This window comes from Leptopilina boulardi, unplaced genomic scaffold (genome assembly GCF_019393585.1).
Source record: "Leptopilina boulardi isolate dan_hultmark-lab unplaced genomic scaffold, ZJU_Lbou_2.1 LbouV2_223, whole genome shotgun sequence".
In the NCBI taxonomy this organism is placed as follows: Eukaryota; Metazoa; Arthropoda; class Insecta; order Hymenoptera; family Figitidae; genus Leptopilina; species Leptopilina boulardi.
In genome coordinates this window covers 1,414,215-1,436,892 of record NW_026137778.1, presented here as the reverse complement: position 1 = coordinate 1,436,892, position 22,678 = coordinate 1,414,215, and the positions used below count along the sequence as shown (strand labels likewise).

General features: G+C 24.3%; 3 protein-coding genes across 6 annotated transcripts in view; all 3 read left to right on the top strand.

The window, feature by feature from the left end:
- The window catches only part of LOC127279846 (glutamate decarboxylase), a 67,486-nt gene extending 59,121 nt beyond the window's left edge, over positions 1–8,365 (top strand). For 2 of the 3 annotated variants that reach the window (XM_051302469.1, XM_051302471.1), the window contains 3 exons: positions 1,445–1,594; positions 1,683–1,877; positions 2,397–3,623. In XM_051302469.1, coding sequence (XP_051158426.1) covers positions 1,445–1,594; positions 1,683–1,877; positions 2,397–2,570 — 519 coding nt within the window. In that variant the 3' untranslated portion in view covers positions 2,571–3,623. Of the gene's footprint in view, positions 1–1,444; positions 1,595–1,682; positions 1,878–2,396; positions 3,624–4,389 lie in introns of those variants that run through there. The other variant, XM_051302470.1, reaches the window with a different exon arrangement.
- Positions 8,366–12,967: 4,602 nt separating this feature from the next.
- Positions 12,968–17,729, top strand: LOC127279844 (fumarylacetoacetase). The gene is made up of 8 exons (XM_051302466.1): positions 12,968–13,129; positions 14,362–14,591; positions 14,681–14,821; positions 14,899–15,152; positions 15,585–15,791; positions 15,883–16,028; positions 16,119–16,236; positions 17,591–17,729. Exons 1-8 carry the CDS (start codon positions 13,046–13,048, stop codon positions 17,665–17,667), a joined length of 1,257 nt encoding a protein of 418 aa, XP_051158423.1. The 5' UTR covers positions 12,968–13,045; the 3' UTR covers positions 17,668–17,729.
- A 168-nt stretch (positions 17,730–17,897) lies between these two features.
- Positions 17,898–21,534, top strand: LOC127279845 (fas apoptotic inhibitory molecule 1). Of its 2 annotated transcripts, none has more exons than XM_051302467.1 (5): positions 17,898–17,962; positions 19,375–19,607; positions 19,766–19,891; positions 20,011–20,063; positions 20,976–21,534. In XM_051302467.1, exons 1-5 carry the CDS (start codon positions 17,943–17,945, stop codon positions 21,123–21,125), a joined length of 582 nt encoding a protein of 193 aa, XP_051158424.1. In that variant the 5' UTR covers positions 17,898–17,942; the 3' UTR covers positions 21,126–21,534. The 2 variants fall into 2 exon arrangements, with proteins under 2 accessions (XP_051158424.1, XP_051158425.1); XM_051302468.1 differs by having other exon boundaries at positions 17,912–18,092; positions 20,976–21,530.
- Positions 21,535–22,678: the final 1,144 nt, after the last annotated feature.

Here is a 22,678-nt window from a genome sequence, read left to right as displayed (position 1 = left end):
TATAATAATTATTTTTAATATTTGTACCTTGCAAATTGTAGATTTTCAGTTTTAGACACTTTTTCTAAAACATTTAATAAAAAATTAGCTCATCGAGTATATATTGTCATAACTAATAACTAAATTTTAAACATGTGAATTTTATGATTTGTGTAAATTTTTACAAAACTTCCCAATTTTCAACAAAATGTTTTCGTCTTATTATAAATTTTTTTATGATTTCTAAAACCGAATTTACTAATAACATTACAGTTACTTTCTTGCCAAAATGTCAAACTGTAATTACAGCTAGGTGACAAATTTTAACATTTCGAAATGAATATTTTACAAATGAAAAACTACCCTCATAACAAAAGGATATCCATAGGATATCCATATCAATGGTCGATATCCCAGAATGGTCCCCAGGATATCTTTGGATATCAATGGGATATCCAATCCGCCGGTCTGTGGGACATCAACAGGACATCCACAGGATATCCCTAAGACATCCACAAAATATCTATTGGATATTATATCGCAGGATATCCGTGTGATATTCTTAAGATATTCACGGGATATTTAATATCTCAACATATATTTTTAAAGGTTGAAATTGTTAAGCTAATATAATAAATAATAATATATAATAAAAACAAAAATCTTATGAGCTTCTAATTTATTTTAAATGAAGATTTGAAACGCATTTTTTAAAGTTTTTAAATAAACTCATGCACTTAATGTATAATTAATATTAATAGTTATTCGTTATTTGCGGGGAAGAATTTATATTGTTTAAAGCCAATTTATTTTCTGACAATATTAAGCATATGAATAAAGAAATGAATCACGAATGAGAAAAAAATTAGTTAATAATTTTTCAAATTAAACAACTTTCTCGAAAAACAAGTTGCATTTTATTTTATTTTATATATAAAATTTAATTCATAGAATATTCTCACTCGTAGTCTCATAATGACTTTAAAAACAGTATCCTGAAAATATCTTCTTGACATCCAGAAGATATACTGAGAATATCCTGAAAATATATGTGGGATATCCTGACAATATCTATGGGATATCCTGACGATATCTATGGGATATCCTGACGATACCTATGGGATATCTGGAGGACATTTATGAAAGTCTATAGAGATATCCAGAAGATATTCTGTGGATATCCTCAGATATCCATGGGATATCCAAAGGATATCCAAACCGCCGATTTTTTGGATATGCTTAAGAGATCCTTTTGATATCCATAGGACATCCCTAGGATATCTGCGGGATATTATCAATATATCCCAAGATATCTTGTGTTATTAGGGTAGCTTGTACCGTAATAGCTCCGATTGACAATATATAAGAAAAGAAACTACATATAAATAAAACAAAATAAGAATTTACAAAAAAAAAAAAAAAATTCATACTTTGAAATTAATTATAATTGATTTAAAAATTATAGGGTCTTCTGATTAGTTGCAACCAAATGTCTGCAGAATATTTATTTATGACTGATAAATTATATGATGTAAAATATGATACTGGCGACAAAGTTATTCAATGTGGACGACACAATGACATCTTCAAACTTTGGTTACAATGGCGTTCCAAGGTATTTTATTTGATAAAAACAACTATTTTATTATCTTATATTCTATAAAGGTGTATATCAATTTTGTTAAAAATTTTGTTTAATATAGGGTACAGATGGTTTCGAAAAACATATGGATCGACTAATGGAACTTACAGATTATATGGTTCGTCGAATTAAAGAAATGTCTGATAAATTTTATTTAATTCTTGAACCTGAATTAGTAAATGTATGTTTCTGGTACCTGCCATCTCGCGTTCGTAACATGCCACATACTTCGCAAAGAGAAAAAATCTTAGGAGAAGTAAGATTTTTTTATTACTGAACCGACACGGCATAATATCTTTTTTGTAAAAGAAAAAAAAATTTCAGTGTTCAGAAGTAAGAAACAAACAAAAATTTTTTCAATTCAAAAAAAATAAAATTAATTAAAATAAGAATGTAGATATTTATAATGTAAAAATAACTGCATTTATGTTGTATCCAATCTAACATTTTTTTTGAAAAATTTTGTATGGTTTTGATATCAAGTCTTAATTATTAAGTACAAGTTAGAAAAGATATTATGCTGCGTAGACGTTTTATGTATACACTGAAAAAAATATGCTATTGAATAAACAGCATTTCTGCCAAAGGTATAAAAATTATTGATTCAAAAGCATGTGCTATAGAATCTATATAATATTTTACAAATTCTGTAGTATATGCTTTAGAATCAATAATTTTTATACCTTTGGCAGAAATGCTGTTGATTCAATAGCATATTTTTCTCAGTGTATAAATAAGACAAAACTAAATTTAATTTTTTTTTTGTTTTTTGCAGATATGTCCTATTTTAAAAGGTCGAATGATGCAAGCTGGTACTTTGATGGTAGGTTATCAACCAGATGATCGAAGACCAAATTTCTTTAGAAACATTATATCAAGTGCTGCAGTAACAGAAGCTGATGTTGATTTCCTATTGGCAGAAATGGATCGATTGGGTCATGATCTGTAAATATAATGACCGCATCAAAATTTTCAGGTGACTCAAGGTTATATGGCATTTTTTTAATGGCATATATTTCTAGAAATATATTGCAAAAAAAAATAATATCTATATATAAATAGGTACGTACAAGTAAACAAAAACCATAAGAAAAATGTCATATATCAATATGTATAAAATCACTGAAAGCCAATTAATCTCAACCACGAATATTAAGATAAAACATATGCAAAAAAAAAATGCAATACCCAGGTGTATCGATTTTCCACAAAGTATAAAATACACCTGCCACTTAAAAGTACATCTTAGAAATACATGTTCTTTGCTTCTTCTATATAAAGAAGATCATTTTTTCAATATTTCTGTTTTGTAGCAAAAGTAATGATTTTATTACTATATCATTGAAACTATTTCTATATAAAGTTTCTTGTATAAAAAAACTTCATTTTGAGAACATCGAATGAATATACTGCTAATTATTATAGTATATATATATAATAATTTGGACAGTTTCAAAAAAAAAATTACAATTAGGTGCAATAATTTAAAATTTTATAAAATGTGATTTGATTGTTTAGATAATTATTTGTTGGATATTTATATATATAAATAGTATTTTACATTTTACTCGTTTTCTGAGAATTTCAATTACCCGATAAATGGGTGAACTGGTAGTTTACGTGCAAAAAGTCATAAGAAATGAAGAAGAAAGAGTATAAATTAAATAAACAAAAGCATTATTATTGAGAAGTTTTTGAAATACCAACATTTGTCAATTAATTTTCTAATTTTAAATTAGACAATTTTTTTTTCTATATAATAATATTAAATTCTAACACTGTCTAATACTAATGCCTCTGGAATAGCATTTATCACTTTCGATCAATTTTTTCACGCTAAATAAAAATCTTTAAAGAAAAATTTCTAGTTTTTGAAAAAAGTGTTTAAAAAAAACTCTTTTTAAATATTATGGTGGCTCAAAAAAATTTATAAAATTTTCAAAAATATAATTTTTACTGCACGGAAAAAAGTACAACTGTATCTGAGAATTTTTTAAATGAATATAAGATAAAACACGATTTAAAAATAAATATAATTTTGACAAAAATTTATTTGTTGCATATTAAATTACAAAATACATTTATATTTTCTAAACAAAAATTATAAATTGATAAAAATAGAATATAAAATAGAAATCTTTTCTTCCATAAGAATATATTTTATAATATATTCTAAATTATTTTCATTTAATATAACAAAAATAAATTTCAATTAATTAAAGTATTCAATTATCTTAATTCTTTTTTAAAAATTAACTAAAAAAATTTCGAATAATTATCATTCAAAAGAATTCGTACATTTTTATAATATTTATTTTTAACTGAAAATAAGAAAGATAATTTTTAAAACTATAATAGAAATTTAGGATTGAAATATATATAATTCGATTTTGATTTTCACTTTAATTATTAATTATTTTTTTAATGTTCATTTTTTACATTATTTTTTACTAAAACATTGGATTTAATTAAAAAAATATATTTTTGGAAAATGATGAAAAGTACTGTAACTTTTGACTTTTTAACACTAATTTTCTCAAAAACCACATTTACTGGAGAATTTTTGTTTACAGATTTTTATTTAAAAAAATTTTTCGAAACTATTCCAGGGGCAAAAAGAAAAGACATTTTTGTCGAATAGTTTAATTTATAGTTTTGTAATTATATAGGTATCTAAGTACCTGTATAAAAAATGAAAATTAACATTTCTTATGGCACATTGCAATATTAGAAAAAAAAATTTGTTAAATCGATGATGATATATGTAGGTGTTGGCGTCTTTATGAAGTCTTTACAGCCAATCAAAGAAAGTAAGAAGCGAACAAAAAGTGCATGTGGAGATATAATGCGCTTTGTAATAGTAGATATTTTAAATTAGCTTCTAATAGTTCGCAAAAGATGCGTATAATATTCTCAATCAGCATATAAGTATATACTTTATAAGTTGAAAATTAAATATATGTTATAGGTATATAATCTGAGAATCGCTACAAGTAAAGCTCTCTCTCTCTCATTTAATCGGAAAATTATCGTTTAAAAATATATTTTTCTTAATTTAAGAAAAAGCAGTTCATCACTATAAGAATATGTTTTCGAAAAAAAATTTTCAAAAATGCATAATTAATCTGACACATTTTTCCTAAAATCTAAAGCCTTATCAAAAAAAAAAATTGATATTACGTTTTCACTATTTCTTCTTGCATATACAGTGCAACCTCGATTATCCGAACTAATCTAGGCAAGGCCGGGTTCGGATAATCGAAAATTCGGATAATAGAGATTTTAATTTTTTTTTATAATTAAAGTAAAAAAATGTACAGTTGAACTATTTATTTAACTTATTACATATGTTTTTAAATATACATAAGTACACGGAAAAAAAGAAAAAGTAATTTTTACTACTTTCATAGTAAAATGGGATCTGTCCGAAGTTTCTGCGCATCTATGGCAACTTTTACTCCAAAAATAGTAAAATTTGCTCCAGAAATAGTAAAATTTACTCCAGAAATAGTAAAAATTATTACAAAAATAGTAAATTTTACTATTTTTTGAGTAAAAGTTGCCAGAGATGCGCAGAAACTTCGGACAGGTCCAATTTTACTATGAAAGTAGTAAAAATTACTTTTTCTTTTTTTCCGTGTATATAAATATATGTAAATATATATTAATTAATAATATGTATATTAAAAACTCAGAAAATTCGGAAATTTTTAAGATTTTTTTGGCATAAATTTGCCAAAATGTCCCGCGAAAATATGAATGATAAAATAAATAGAGAAAATAAAATTTAAAATTCGGGAGACCAAAAAATAGTTCGGATAATAGAAGTTCGGATAAAATGTTTTTCGGTTCGGATAATAGAGGGTCCGGATAATAGATGTTCGGATAATCGAGGTTCCACTGTAATAAGTTTTTAAATTTAACATCAGTCAATATATACCTAATTACTATTTTAAAAAGGTGAGATAAACAAATTTATTATATATAAAATATGACAAAGCAATATAGAATATTTATTTTAAAAGCTATTAAAAAAAATAACTATTTTTTATTGTTATATAAATAAGAGACTATCTATACAAATTCATTAATATTCAATATATTGAAAAGAGATTTGTTTCATTATAAATAACACAAAATTTAAACCTCATAAGTTATATCAAAAATGAAATATTTTTTGCTTATTATTAAATTATTACTTTCTGCGAGAAACATTTTATAGATATATATATATATATATATATATAATGTGAAATAAGAAAACACATCAAAATATAAAATATTTGTTTATTGTTAATGAATTTGAAGAAAATGAATAAAAAGAAAAGAATATATACATATAATTCATATAAATATAGTAAAATATATTTTGGGGGACATCAATTTAGGTTGATCACGCGAGAATATTGGTTACGATTTTTTTTTTCAAAATAACATCGATACGAAACAATTTCTAATGGAAATATGTGGGAAAAAATATCCGAGCCCATCATTTTTGTATCGTGATACCCTATTTCTAAATTCATAAATAACGTAACTAATTTCGGAAAACAATATTTTCAAAATTATATTATCTTAATATTTTTTATATTACGAAATCAAATTTTATCAATTTATAATGATTTTACAAATTTTTAGTTTTTAAAATCTTTTTAAAAATTTTCTTAAAATATTTTTTCAGTTTTTTTATCAAAAAAAAATAATTTTTTTTTAAATCATGAAAAAGAGAAAGTAGCAAAACAGTTTCTGAAAAATAAATTACGTAATTTATGAAAGTCCCTCAATAACATAAACAAATACAAAACCCATGAAAGTATGTTTTATCAAATAATTATATGTTAAAATTATACTTTCACATAAATAATTAATTTTACATCATTATATCTACTTTTTTTTTTGAAAATTCAACGCATTTTTAACAAAATTCCCTTCAATGAGAAAAAGAAAAAAATCGTTTTTATTTGCGCTTTAAAATGTATAGTGAATGTCTGGAACTTGTTGGAAGAACAATTTTTTTTTTTGTTTATTCCTGTTAAAATTTGTTATTTATGCTATCAAACCGAGCCTATGTAAAACACAATAAAGGAATTTATTTAAGTACAAGGTAAACAAAAATCTGAATCATAATTATCAATTGATTCGATTTCATGTAGTTAATTGCAATTATTCACTACTGTGGAATTAAAAAAAAATAATTATAAGTAAATACAAAACAAATATATAACATATAGAAGGTATTCTATTATTAAAAAAAAAATTCTATAATTTATTGAACATATATACGTTTGATACATATTTATAACAAACATGATATTGTTCAAATTTTATAGAATAGTTTTAAATTTTTTGTTTAGAAAAAATTAATTTTCATATATAAGATATAGGACTGGATTAATTTTTAATTTAAGACCATATTTGTCTTTTATTTCAATAGAATAATGATTTTTATTTTGAAAAGATTTTATTTTAGAGTATATATTTGTTGTAATTGCATAGTACACTGAAAACAAATTTATTTGATTAAAAATAATCGATTTCTTGGTTTCCTGAGTTCAATGGTTCTTGAAAGAAAATTCAAGGACTTTACAAAATTTTTCAAGGTTCAAAATCATTTTTTTTTTTATGTCCACTTTCGGCGTAAAAACTATGAAAATAATTTTTTAATTATGACGATAAATCAATCATAAATCATAATCATTGCAATTATATGTTTTAAATTTTTATTTTTTAAAAATTTAAGCAAGAGATAATGCAATTTTTTGTTATAAAATTCAAGGATATTCAAGGACCGCTGGACACCATACTTGACTATTATCAAATAAATATTTACTTGAACCAAATAATTTTTACTTGATTAGAAATATAAATTGTATTTGAACCAATAATTTCTTTATTTAAAACAAATACAATTTAATTGATTCAAATAATAATTATTTAATATAAATAAATATTTATTTAATAATTAGTCAAGTAACCGATAATTTGAACCAAATAACTTTTTCTTCAGTGTATAGAAAAAAATAATTAATATCAGTTCATATAAAATTGATGTGTATATATATATGCCCGTTATACATGAGGTGAAAAAGATTACCTTAAACAATTTTTAAATGCTTAAAAAAAAAATGACAGTCCAGTAAAAGAAACTCAGACAATATACCACAACGCAGTTTATACTGTATAAGGTACGTGCAAAATAAAAATGGCCTGTAGTGTATTTTTGGAAGCACGTTATATTTAAAACATATGTAAATTGTCTATATAATATATATGATCAATTTTGTTGATGTTGACCGTTGATGTTACCGTTTCCAAAATCATATAAATAACATCCTATATAATTCATAAATTTAAATCAAAGTCAATCTATACAATTCTATAAAGTACCATATTTTGAAAGGAATATATATATTTTTAATCAATATATTAAATCAATTTGGTTATATATATATTTATCACAAAAATTTTTCTTATTTAAAAATTTTCAACGAAAATCCGCATTATGTCTTCGTTAAAATTACAAAAAGCAGGATTTTTAAAAAATTGTAATATTCTGTTTGAAGTACTTTACTATTTATTAAATATTATTTGATTTTTTTTTAGTTATATATTATGATGTGAAAGAAATATTGAAATGTTATTGTACCGATTTCCTCTCATTTTTTACTTTCCAATAAAAAAAAAACAATGTAAACTACAACCTTTTTTTTAAGTATTGTAAAATTTAAAAGGCTTTAAAAATAATAGAATGTAGATTTTAAGTATAATAAGAATATTGTTGGCTGTGAAAATAAAACGTCATAAAGTTACAACTACATTGACAAAATTTCTTTACAGATTTTAAATATTTGATTTTATAATCAAAATTTTATAAAACATATATTTACGAGTTTAATTTAGATTATAAAATACTATTTTATTTGAATAAATTCTTTCCCAAGTAGCACGTAATATTACAGTAATATTAAAATGTCCGCCTCATGGTAATATTACACGTTTATTTGAAATACATAAAAATTTCAAAGTTTTTTTTATGATAAAACACAAAAAGATAAGAATTAATCAGTCAAATAATTTTAAGTGTTTTTTGAAATTTTTTGTAATATTACGTGCTACTTGGGTTCAAAAATACACAATTTTTGGAAAGCATTATAGGCTTTTTCTTTTTAAACAAAAAATTTAATGCAATTTATATAGGCATATAATTTGACAATAATGTTCTTTATATTTGAAAATAGTTTTTAATTAATAATTATATGTAAATATGCAATTAATGTCACCCAAGTTCTCTGAATGTATTTTTCCTTCATAATAATAAGTATGTAAATAAAAAAAAACATTTACACTGTCTGTGCTGACAATAAGACAAATAATGCATTAATGCATAAACATTTTTAATTTATTAGGTATATTGTTAATACACTTAAAGGAATACTCTCGTAATAACAGCTTTAAACTTATGTTTGAACTGTTTCTTAATTAAGGTTAGGCCAACGCAGAATAGGAATGTAACCGGAATCGTAATCGCAAACGCAACCGGAAGAATGAGTTAGAGAAGGATAGACATATTGTTTGTCCTTCTCTAACTCATTCTTCCGGTTGCGTTTGCGATTACGATTCCGGTTACGTTTTTATTCTGCTCAGGCCTTTAGCCTACTGTTTTGTTTGCGATACAGTCAAGCGCATTATGACAGTATAACAAAATCACCAATAAAATATTGGATTAGTCAGAATGAAGAAAAATTTCTTTCAGTGTAGAGCCTTATAGATATACATACAGTAATATACATATATATATTATATATTTACGTTTATTGTTAAAGTGAGGAAACCGGTACAAATAATATGTATACACCGTCGAGGATGAGAGAATTGTTATAATATATATGTACAAGGTAACATGAATAACAACAAAATCTTACGTCTTCCAGTCAATAAGATTATACTTACGCGTATGATGTCGTACACGATGTGTAATTATATATATATTATATTATAGGAACGCGTTCGCTATGTACTATATATATATTGTATATGTATATGCATACAATAATTGTACTGTATGCTCGTTGAAAATTAAAGTATAACATATCTTGGCCTGAAAAAAGTATAAATTAATAATCAACATTGCAAAGAGACATGATAATGATATATGTAATTATAAATATGTTTCTATATTGTTTCGTGAGCATGTTGTGCCGCCGTGGAAAAAAAAAATATTTATCCAAAAACTAACCCTTAACACCTTCTGTATATCAATGTCTAATAAACTGCTGTTGATTGAATCAATATTTATAATACGTATACATCATTTTTTTTTATTTAATTAACTCTTTTTTCATGATTTCAAATAAAATCGGCAGAACCGATTTCTATAAAAAAAATTGGCGACCAAATTCTCGCACAGGAAGGCACTAAAAAAAGTTTTTTTTTTACTTTGAAACGATTTTTTTTTCTTTCACCTGAAATATAACATATATATATATTTTTGCCAAAATGATTGAAAAGGTACTTCATATTTTAAAAAATAAAAAACCGATTTTTGTCCCTTAAATTTTTCTTTATAAAATGAGAAGTATGAACATTTTTCACATGACAACGAATCGTTATACTATTTTTGAGTTCTCCACAAATGGCAAAATTTTAATTCAAAGTATGAACGGAGGTTCTACAATAGGTGCAAAAGACAGTGCAAGTCCAAAAAAAAACCATGAGTGCAAGAGAGATAGCTAGACTACCTAACTCTCTTGCACTTATGGCTTTTTTTGAGCTTGCACTGCCTTTAGGCCTAAGCACAATAGCAACGTAATCGGAATCGTAATCGCATTTGCAAACGGAAGAATTAGTAAGAGAAGAACAACAATTATATATGACTATCCTTATCTAACTCAAGATACTTTTATACCTCTAGTATTTTGGTCAAGCAATCGGCTGGATTGAATTTTCACTGAGAATCACTAAATTTGATTGGCTCTAAAAAAGTTCAATTTTCACAGTGAAAATCTAATATTTGTCAGAGCCAATCAAATTCAGTGATACAACCGTGAAAATCGAATCCAGCCGATTGCTTGACCAAAATACTGGAGGTAAAAAGCACCTTTATTCTTCCGTTCACGATTGCGATAACGGTTACGTTTCTATTCTGCGTTGGCCTTTTTGCTCCTATTCTGACACTGCCTTCAAGTATTTTGCGCGAGAAAACTTACAATGAATATTTATTTGTGAAATTATAGCAATCACATAACCTTAAGTAAGACATAGTTATAAATTTTCTGATTTAAAGAAAAGAATAACGCATTTCGACCCCAGTGACATAACTTATATACAACAATTTAAATGAGATTAATTTTTCCTACATATAGAAAAAATTTTCTTTGCATTTCACAAAAGTTTCGGTGTTATTTATAATAAATAAATTCCACAATAATAACTTCATTTGGAAAAACACAAACTTCCGTATAAATTTTCTTGAAATTAAATTTCAAAACCCCACACTGTAAAAAATCTATTTGGAGATTGTACATTCACAATTTTTATTTGTGTTAAAATTTGTAAAATTACTATATTCAATAAGGTTATGTTACTACATTAAAAAAAGGCACTTTTATAATTTTCTGTAAATTTACTACTTTCAAAGTGGGTAATAGGTGACAGATGCAACAACTAATTATGTTTCACCTACCTATTACCCACTTTAAAAGTAGTAAATTTACAGAAAATTGTAAAAGTGCTTTTTTTAATGTGGTAACATAACCTTATTGAATATAGTAATTTTACAAATTTTAACAGAAATACAAATTGTGAATGTAAAATCTCCAAAAAGATTTTTTACAGTGCATATTTTTTTATTTTTCTCGAAGAAAGTTATTGACTTTCAAAAATAGTGAAAATGAACAAAATGGCTATTTTTTTTAAAAAAAATAAATAACAACTCTGATGGGATAAAAAATTAATAAAATATTATGCGAAAAAAACAATAAAAAAATTAAATAGGACGCCGCACGAGAAAAGGTACCTATCCCCGAAATAACATTAGGCTTAGAGTACTGCACGGAAAACTGAGCCTAATGTTATTTTAGGGATAGGTACCTTTTCTCGTGCGGCGTCACAGGTGTTTATTTCATGACCATTTAGCTTCCTCATCATGATACACTTATATTCAAGATTAAAAGAAGGATCGTTTTAATTGTAAAAAATTGTAAAAACTAAAATGTTGTGAATATATTCGGAAATCTTTGTGTCAGATTTTAGGTATTAATGATTACAATAATCATACAAAATTTCAAGACAATCCGTTAAAATATTTCTGAAATAATTTGTACACAATATTTTGTGACACGCACACATACATCTGGACATTTGCTCAGGACTTCATATATATTAATTCTAGATGAAAATGAGTCCATATAACCCAATTTTAAAAAATCGAAAATCGTCACGAATGCAAAACTTCCTCATGAGGAAGCAAAATTTTTATACTTTTAAAGAAGAAAGAAGAAAAGTGCAAAAAAATTCTAAAATTTTATCACAAGAACTTCATATTTGGTATGTTTTTATTTTAATGTTTCCTATTTTTTATAATTAATGTATAAAAATCGCAAAATTAGGTTATTTGACAAGTGCACTTGAAAATCATATTTTTTTCACATATTTAAATAATTATATTAATTGATAATGATAAATTTATTCATTCTTACTAAATTACAATAATTTTTTTTTTATTTTTATGGTAAATTATGTTTTCTTTCATATTTCCTAATAGCTAAAAAATTGACAGTTTTCAGCACCTCATATACTTTAAATTCATATTTTACAATAAATAATTAAATTTTTAATAAAATTCTTTTCATTTCATGATATTGATAACTTCTAAATCATATTCCTGCAAAGTATTATAATTTTTAAAAATCAGTCAGCAACGACTTTAGTCGAAATATAATGGATTGACTCTGTGTTAATTTATTTTTGTTACCTTGGGACAATTTTTTTAATTAGTAATCTTAGTGAAATTTAATGATTCAACCTGTCAATTTTACATTTATGAAGATGCAAAAAATTTTAATTGATAAAGAATACCCTGACACTTACGCATATTTTTACATTTTCTTAAATTATTTTTTCCAAAGTTCTTATTTATATTATATCAATTATTATAGTTGCAATTATAAATTTTTCATTTGTTTATTTTAATTATTTTTCATCTTAATCGGTACTTGTTATTCCCATACAAAACATATTTATTTAAAAATAATTTAATTTATTCATTCAACACGTTTTATTTTAGTATATTAAACAGTTTGAATAAATTATCATATGGAGTTGTTGTCGTCCTCGAACCTTTGCTATCGCAGCATAAGTATATGCTTAACAGTTTCCTTAGAACCGTTCACGTAGTCAGTCAACTTATATATATATGACATAAATATGAATTCTTTTATTGAATACTCGCCGGATTGTGAATTTCCTATTGAAAATCTTCCATATGGAGTTTTTTCTACTACAGATTGCGTAAGTTTTTTTTTTTTATTATTAATGTTATCATTGTAAATCAGAATTTTTAGTTTGTTAGTTTAAGCTAAAACAGATAGATAACACTAGTTTACACCAGAAAATATACCTCGTGAATTAATTATTTTTTAGCCTAATTTGGAATCAGTGAAAACAAAAATGACTCTTATTTTTTAAAATAAATGTTATTAAAATATAAAAAAAAATTCGGATCTTTTTTCATTTTCAGGAATCTTGAGAACGATAGATCTATAACTAATAAATAATGATTGATTGATAGTGAAATAAAATAATTCTGTTAGGGAAATATAAAGAATAACGGTATCAAATGAAAATAAGTTTACGTATATGCAGTGAAGAAATAATTTGCAAATTAATGTAATTGTAATCTCTATAATAGAAATGATAAATATTTATTAACATTTTTTATCAAAGAACTTAAATTTACTAAAATACGTATATATAATTCAGATATATTTTTTTATAGTTAATAGACTAGATCTTGGGAATAGAAATACTATTCACCATCTAATGATAAAAATTGTAATACGTAGATTACATACCGACTGATGGTATCAATAGTCATACCTACAGTCAACTATTGTTTCTCTTCAGTCGACTTTTACGGTTAGAAAAAATACAATATATATCATGAAACGGTTAAAGAGAAAATCAAATTTTACTAAAAATTCAAAAAAATATAATTCTTGTGTAATTTTTTTATTATTATTTTTTAAATTATTTATTTAAAATCTGGAAAATTTTTGAAATTATTAGTAGAATTTTCTTAAATTTTTAATAGATTTTATTTAAAAATTTTTTTCGCGTATTTAAATTTATAATTATTTATTTACAAAAGTTTCCGCGCTTAGAAAATATAAAAATGCTTAGGAATTACGAATACGAATTACATTATCGAATTATTATTATTATCATACGAATTACTTATGAAAAAAATAAATAAAAAACAAAGCGCTACACTGAAAAAAAATTTATTTCATTTAAATATTCGATTACTTGAACCAAATAATTTTTATTTAAATTAAATAAATTGTATTTGAAACAAATATCATCTCAAATAATAATTATTTGATACAAATAAATATTTATTTGATAATAGTCAAGTAATCGAGTATTTGAATTAAATAAATTTTTTTTTGTGTCCTATTGTTACGAGTGCTTTACGTAATAATTTAATGTATAACAAATTTTTCCTCTACTAATTATTTTAGCCTCAAAAACGAATAGGGGTAGCTATTGGAGATCAAATTTTAGATTTATACGCAATAGCTAATTATTTCACTGGACCACTTTTGGAGAAAAAACAAAATGTCTTCCGTCAAGATAGTCTCAATGAATTTATGGCTCTTGGAAGATCATCCTGGATAGAAGCAAGAAATACATTGCAACGTTTATTATCAGCTGAAAATTCAACTTTACAAGATCCACAAATTAGAGCAAAGTAATTTTAATAATTTCTATACATTATTAAAGAAAAAAAAAATTATTTACTTTCGCATTTTGATGTGTCCTATAAATAAAAATGTTTAGATCATTTGTACCTCAAGAAAAAGCAACAATGCATTTACCTGCTAAGATTGGTGATTACACTGATTTTTATTCATCCATTCATCATGCAACAAATGTTGGAATTATGTTTCGAGGAAAAGAGAATGCCCTTATGCCAAACTGGTAATAAAAAAATCGAATACGCATGTAATATAAAATTTATAAATATATTATGTATTATGTATGCGGATTTTCTAAAGGAAATATCTTCCTGTCGGTTACCACGGTAGAGCAAGTTCAATTGTGATTTCCGGTACTCCAATCTATCGTCCATATGGACAGACTGTTCCAGTTGAAGGAACACCGCCTGTTTATGGACCTTCAAGACTTTTAGACTTCGAATTAGAAGTAGCCTTCTTTGTTGGAGGACCATCAACAAAATTAGGAGAAAGTATTCCTGCATCCGAGGCTTATGATCACATATTTGGAATGGTTGTGATGAATGACTGGAGTGGTAAGAATGATTAGCCCATTCAAAATCATTAATTAGAATGATTTTAAAGAATTTTATTAACTGTAATTATTTTTTAGACGAATTTTAATTTTTCGAATTAACATTTGGCAGAATTTCTTTTTTATAACAAATTAACCGATTTTTTAGGTTTTATTTATATTTAAATGAATTCTAATTTTAGCGAATTTTAATTTAGCTGAATTCTCATTCATTAGAATTTTAAGTGATTCGAATTTTTAATTGTCAGAGTTTTTAATTCACCGAATTCGAAAAATTAAAACTTGACTAAAAAATAATTATATCTAATAAAACTTTTTAAAATGAAAATTCGAACTAATGATTTTTAATGAAATAATCCCCTGTAAGAAAAAAAAGGGTGTATTTTTAATTTTTTCTCACCTATGTTGAAAATATATATTTAATTGTTTTAAGCACGCGATATTCAAAAATGGGAATACGTTCCACTTGGACCATTTGGAGCTAAAAATTTTGGAACAACAATTTCTCCCTGGATTGTAACAATGGAGGCACTTGAACCGTTTAAGGTGCCAAATGTACCACAAGAACCTCAACCATTTTCATATCTTCAACATAATTATTCTTGTAATTTCGATATTAAACTTGAAGTTCATATACAACGTAAGTATTTTTATTGTAATTGTTTAGTTGAATCTATAATTATTGCATCTTAACGACATAATGAAAAATTAGTTTTCACTATTCTTTGTAGCACAAAACGGATCTTTTACAACTGTTTCACGAAGTAATTATAAATTTATGTATTGGACACCAGCACAACAATTGGCACATCACACCGTAACTGGATGCAATGTAAATCCAGGGGATTTGTTGGCCTCTGGAACAATAAGTGGAGACGTAAGGGAATTTACAAAAATTTAAATTTACAATCTATTCTTTTATTTTTATTTATCAATAATATAATATTTAAAAAATTTTAATTTCCAGACTCCTGATTCATACGGAAGTATGCTTGAATTGAGTTGGAAAGGTACTCAACCAATAAAAATGCAAGATGGAACAACAAGAAAATTTCTTCAAGACGGCGATGAAGTTATTATGCACGGTAAAAAGCAACAAAAGAATTATATTTGACATTAGTAATTTTTTTGGGACGCATGATTATGTTCTAAAAATAATTAGTTAGAATTTTCATTTTATGGAATTTTATTTGTTATAATTACATTTGAGCCGAATTTTTATTTGTTTGAATTAGTATTTTGCAGAATTTTTATCAAACCGATTTTCTATATTACAGAATTTTTATATAACAGAAAATTCACTTTACAGAATTTTTATTTCTTCGAATTTTTATTTGTCAGAATTTTTATTTGATCGAATTTTCATTTAACTTAATAGGCATTTTAAAGAATTTTTATTCGGTAGAATTTCATTGTATAGAATTTTCTTTCACATAAATTTTCATTTGTTCGAATTATTTTTTGATATAATTTCCATATAACTGATTTTTCATACTGGAGAATTTTTACTTAACCGAAAAATCATTTAACAGAATTTCTAATTGATACACTGAAAAAAGGGTTTGGTATTGACAACCAAACGTTTGGTTGGTATTTAAGCAACCAAAATTTTTTTGTTGAATCAACAAAATTTTAATTGTCTCAACCAAAATTTGTTTAACACAACCAAAATTAGAAAAAAAGGATTTTTGTTGTCCTAACTAAAGTTTAATTGGGACAACCAAAATTTTGTTGAAACAATAAAAAAATTTTGGTTGCTTAAATACCAATTAAACGTTTGGTTGTCAATACCAAACCTTTTTTTCAGTGTAGAATTTTCATTTGTCCGACATTGCAAATGGCCGAACAAACAATCAACAGAAAGATTTCGGCGCGATTTTTAAAATCAACCAATCAAAATTTTATGGATAATTTCTTATTGGTTGATTTTAAAAATCGCGCCGAATTCTTTCTGTCGATTGTTTGTTCGGTTATTTGCAATTTCGGACAAATGAAAATTCTATCAATTGGAAATTCTGTTAAATGATTTTTCGGTTAAGTAAAAATTCTGCAGAAAAATCGGTTTTATGGAAATTATATCAAATAATAATTCGAACAAATGAAAATTCATCTGAAAGAATAAAATGAAAATTCCATTCAATGAAATTCCATCCAATAAAAATTCTTTAAAATGCCTATTTTATTAAATGAAAATTCTGACAAATAAAAATTCGAACGAATAAAAATTTTGTGAAGTGAATTTTCTGTTATATTAAAATTCAGTAATATAGAAAATCGTTTTGATAAAAATTCGAGCAAATAAAAATTCGAAGAAATAAAAATTCGGCTCAAAAATAATTATGACAAATGAAATTCCATAAAATGAAAATTCTAACTAATGATTTTTAGAACATAATCATGCGTCCCTTTTTTTTGATAAAAAATATTGGTTTTTTTTAGGTTACTGCGTTGGCGATAAATTCCGTATTGGTTTTGGTTCATGTAAAGGAAAACTATTGCCGGCAAAAACAAAATAAAAATACTCACCACTGCATTATATCTTTGTATAATTCAAATAAATATTATGTCTTTACAAAAATTATTTCATTATTTTAGAATATTGCATATGCAAAATTTTGTTGACTGTTAATCCAATTTAATTATCACATATCAATATTATTTGATTATTTCAATAGTATAGGTGAAATATGTAAAGTTAGTGTAAAGTTATTGTATGTAATGAGTTTACTACAGTATTGACTGAAAAAACAATCAATAATGAGGACAGAACTATAGAATAATAGGGAGAATCATGGCAGTCGCTCTGCTTCAGTAAGTAAAAATAAAAAATAGTGTCATGTAATCGCTTGTAAGATTACAATTTGAAAAATAGTAAATATGCACTTACTACATGAAATCATGTAAAGCACCAAAAACTGTGATTGTTTCGCTTATCAGTAAAGTGAGTATATTGATTATTTTAACATTTTTACAATAATTCTTTTTTTTTTATTATAAATAATAAGCAGTGTCGAACCTAGAAATCTTAGTCTATTATTGCGCCCCAGCAGTGTATATTGAATATTTTCAGATATTTTATCTATATAATTATTATTGCGCCCCTGACTTTCGATTGAGATACGATACTTTGTTTAAAACAAACAAGTAAAGAAAGGGCGGGAAATATTTTATATTGTCTAAAAATTATATAGTTTTCGAATTCTGATTTTACAATTTTTATAGTATTTTTTTAAATTCTACAAATTACATAGAAAAGTACTACTCATTATCTAACATTAACTGAAGGTTATAATTTTAAGTTTTAAAATAAAATAAATTTTTTATTTAGAATTTTTATTTTATTTTTTAATTAATCGCTGTCAATAGTTGTAGTGTATCTTTTCTTGCTTAAAGTGATTAACATTTATTAATTAAAAATCGAAAAAAGTCACGTTTTAAAATTTTTTTTAATTTTTAAAACGATAATAATTCCTTTATATTTGGTTGTAAAAGGTTCGAAAATAGGTCAATCAATTAGTTTTTACCCCTAAAGTATACAGTTCAAAAACTTACGTTCGATACACACAAAGGCGATTTGTACCCCGCAATACTTTGAAACCTTAAATCTTTGGCTCAAATTGATGAAATTCAGTCGATTTTTTTTTGTAGATATCTTTTGAGAAATATGAAAAATATAGTTTTATTGATATAACATTATTAAAAAAATAAAATATTTAAAATTCAACAATGACATGTTTTTAAAGAAGAACTCCAATTTTAAAAAACACATGGGTGATTTGTACTCAAATATACTTTAAGCTGGTTATCCAAACTGAAACAAGTTTTGGAACTTTTGTACCCCAATTACAACGAAACATGTCAAAAAAATAGCAAATCTCGATATTTCTAAAAAATAAAATTTTACGAATACCGGTCTTTAAAGAACACAAGACACTGTAATTTTTCTAAAAAAAAATTTATCAACAGTACTCAATTTTTTTATTTTTTTTTTGTTCTAATATAATTCTGACGCTCCTACCTCAGGCCCCGATGGCCATGCTCCAGTTACCACACTAAATACTAGAACAATACTTAAATAAAATTTAAATGTATATACACAAATACTATAAACATATACTTACACCCATATGTATGTACATTAATTTTGTATTTATAAAAATTGTCATTTCTTGTATTTCGTCGTCATTGTTCTTTCATTGTTTCTTTTACTGAATATATTTTAGAACTTTGTGGACACTTGAAATGTCAGGAGGAAACGCAGCCAAGTGGGAAGTTCCTTTAAATGATGGCAAAACTCATGTTGTTGAATTTGAACACGGAACAGCGACTGGAAAACGTGTTGTAAAGGTCAATGGTAAAACCCTTGTGAATAGAGAATGGATGTTTCGACTTGTTGGAGATGAGATTATTCATCTTGGCAAAAATAAAATTGTTATTCGAGTTGATCCAATACCTGGTGAATATATATTATTTCTAAATAAATTAATTAATTTTTAAATTTTAAATTAAAAAAAAAAAATTTTTTTAATTTATTATTATTAAATTTTAAATATTATTTTTTTAATATACTGAAAATAATATTCGTATGAAAATATTGGAAAAATATGTTTACAGGATTAAAATATTCCTACACCCTGTGGGTGAATGGGAAAAGTTATGAAAATTTTATTCAAAATCAATCAAAAATTTTAAAATGTTGGACAACAACTTTAAATGGAATTCAATATAGAATTATTTTGGGTAAATAATATAGACAATAATAAATAATTTTACAGAATTTAATAGACAAATAATAAGAGTAAAACAAATAGCCTTGGATAAATTCAAATTATAAATTAAAATAATTTTATAAATTGCAGATAAAAATACTCAAACAGTTTGGATTAATGGAATTCAAGAAGTGGATGTTAGGGTAAGAATATATAGGATAAAATATTATAAATATAAATAACAGTTTTTTATCTTTTTGTTCTCTACGAAAAAGGGTTCCATAATTTTTTCGAATTTTTTTATCAAACTGTTTACAAGATATGAATTTTTCAAAATTTCAAATTTTTAAAGATATAACTTTATCTTAAAAATGCATCAATTTAAAATTATTTTTTTCTTTGTAATTGTATGTATGTTTTTTGTGAACTTTTCGAAAATTTGATGTAAAAAATAACCGAAAAATAAGTTGCTAGACTTTTTGCAATTTAAAGATTGAAAAATTTAAAAAAAAATTACTTCATATTAAAACAATTTTAATTCGAGTCATTTTGTGGGAAAATAATTATTTCAACTTTTCCAAATTTTTAATTTTTTAAAAAATACCTCTAATTTTTTTTTGATACTACGTTTATTTATGTATTTTGATGCGCTAATCACAAAAATCATAGAATACTCTCAAATATGATTTTCATATAACGAAAAACCAAAAAAAAACACCAAAAATAATTTGTTTTTTGCATTTTTTGGGGTATAATTTGCAAAATTTTCAAATATATATAATATGAAAGTTGTAGTTCTCATTGAAATATATTTTTTTATATCCTATACACTTTTTGAAAGTTTTCCACATTTTAAAAATCTGAAATTTTGAAAAATTAATATTTCTTTAACAATTTTAATAAAAAAAATTCGAAAAAAAATTATGGAACCCTTTTTCGTAGAATACAAAAATATGTATAAAAAAATTTCGAAGTTAATTCTCTACAAAAAATAACAATTTTTTTAACCTTGTAAAAAATCTTGTAAATTTCCTGCACAATATAACTCTTTTTTTAAAAAAAAAGTAAATTAAAATGAAAAATTTATAAAAATATGTTAAATTTTATTTCAATAGAACGAATTTGTTGACGGAGGTGCTGAAATGTCATTTTCAATTGGAGGTTTACCAGCTGTGATCAGATCAAATAACATAGAAGAAAGAGACATAACTTATATTCTTTACATTGACGATTTAGAAATAAAAGATCAGGATGTATTCGAATAGTTATCAAGATTTAATTTAATCAAAAGTTAAATTAGGCAAAACTGTTGTAATTAATTTTCAAAACTGTATAATTGTTTAAATAATTTTTTTTAGACACATTATTTTTATCTTCTATGCCTGTAATCTATATAACTTCTATATACGTTCTTATCAGAAACAACTTTAGGTTTCGTTTTTTTTTTAAACGTGTGTTTCACCCATAAAAGTAAAATTTATTTTACATTTTCATCAAAACTGATATTGAAAAATAAATTTTTATTTCATTATTTAATGGAAAAAATTACTTTGAAAAAAAAATTAAAAAATTAATTATTAAAAAAATCATAGCATTTTCCACCATTTATATATTAATAACACAAACGTATGTATAATATGTAGAATATAAATTTCAACAATTTTCGAAATGGACAATATTACATGTATATAAAAAAAATTATTATGATCATATTTGTACAAGGTGTTCAATGAGATCTTGATTTAGAAAATATTAATTTTTAGTGTGAATAAAAATAAAAACATTCTATACCATCATAGTTATGCTAAATATAATGTGAATTTAATTCATAAGAATTCGGAAATTTTTGGACACCCTATATATAAAATAAATTGTAGCAAAAATAAATATATTTTTAAATACATGTTTCTCAAACAATATCAAATGATTTTGATTTTACCGCGAAAATTTCCATAAATTACCAAAATTAAAATTTTTAATTGTGATTCATGTTTTACATATTTTTATGAATTTTAGACAAAATTTCTATAAATTACCGCATAAATTTCCAAAAATTACCTCGAAAATTTCCGTAAATTACCGAAATAAAAATTTTTAATTGTCCACTGAAAAAAAAACTAGTAGGTTTTACTACTTTTTAACTACTCTGAGTAGTACAATAAGTCCTCAACTGAATTTAAACGGTTCTATTAACTTTATAAAAATAGTTAAACCAATTAAAAATGTAATTGGTAGAATGACATTTTGTGATTGTATTAACTCAATTTAAAAATGTTAAAACAACTCAAGATGTAAGTAGTAGATTTTACTATACTTAAAGTGGTTCAATAGGCTTTAAGAACATTTTTTTGGTACATTTAATAAATATTTTGCAATTGAAACTACTACTTTAAGTAGTAAACTTTACTACTCAAAGTGGTTCAATAGGCTTTAAGAACATTTTTTTGTAGAATTAATAAATCTTTTGCAATTCAAACTACTAATAGGAAAATAAAATTATTTTTTATAATTATAATTGTTTATTATCAGTAGAATTGACTTTTTCATCCTCTCTCCTATATTTGTGAATTACCCCAAAAATTTCAATAAACATTTTAAATCAAATTTCAACTATTTTATAGAATTCAAAAAGCAAAGAATTTTTTTTTAAATTTGTTTAAAAAAATTAAAAAATTATAAAAAATTTTTCCGGCCCATCATGGATATTTATTTCTTGATACTTTATCTTCAAAAATATGTATTGATATTTATCATTTTGATAAAAAAATATTTTTAAAGTTTCAGACACCAAATCGTGCGCTACGCGGAGAATCACCCT

Excerpts from the sequence above, each read along its gene's own strand:
- LOC127279845 (XM_051302467.1), top strand. The coding sequence starts at position 17,943 with ATGGCAGTCGCTCTGCTTCA. Across the intron at positions 19,608-19,765 it reads TCGAGTTGATCCAATACCTG|GATTAAAATATTCCTACACC; the intron begins GTGAATATATAT and ends ATATGTTTACAG. Across the intron at positions 20,064-20,975 it reads TTCAAGAAGTGGATGTTAGG|AACGAATTTGTTGACGGAGG; the intron begins GTAAGAATATAT and ends TTATTTCAATAG.
- LOC127279844 (XM_051302466.1), top strand. The coding sequence starts at position 13,046 with ATGAATTCTTTTATTGAATACTCGCCGGATTGTGAATTTCCTATTGAA. Across the intron at positions 15,153-15,584 it reads TGTGATGAATGACTGGAGTG|CACGCGATATTCAAAAATGG; the intron begins GTAAGAATGATT and ends AATTGTTTTAAG. Across the intron at positions 15,792-15,882 it reads ACTTGAAGTTCATATACAAC|CACAAAACGGATCTTTTACA; the intron begins GTAAGTATTTTT and ends TATTCTTTGTAG.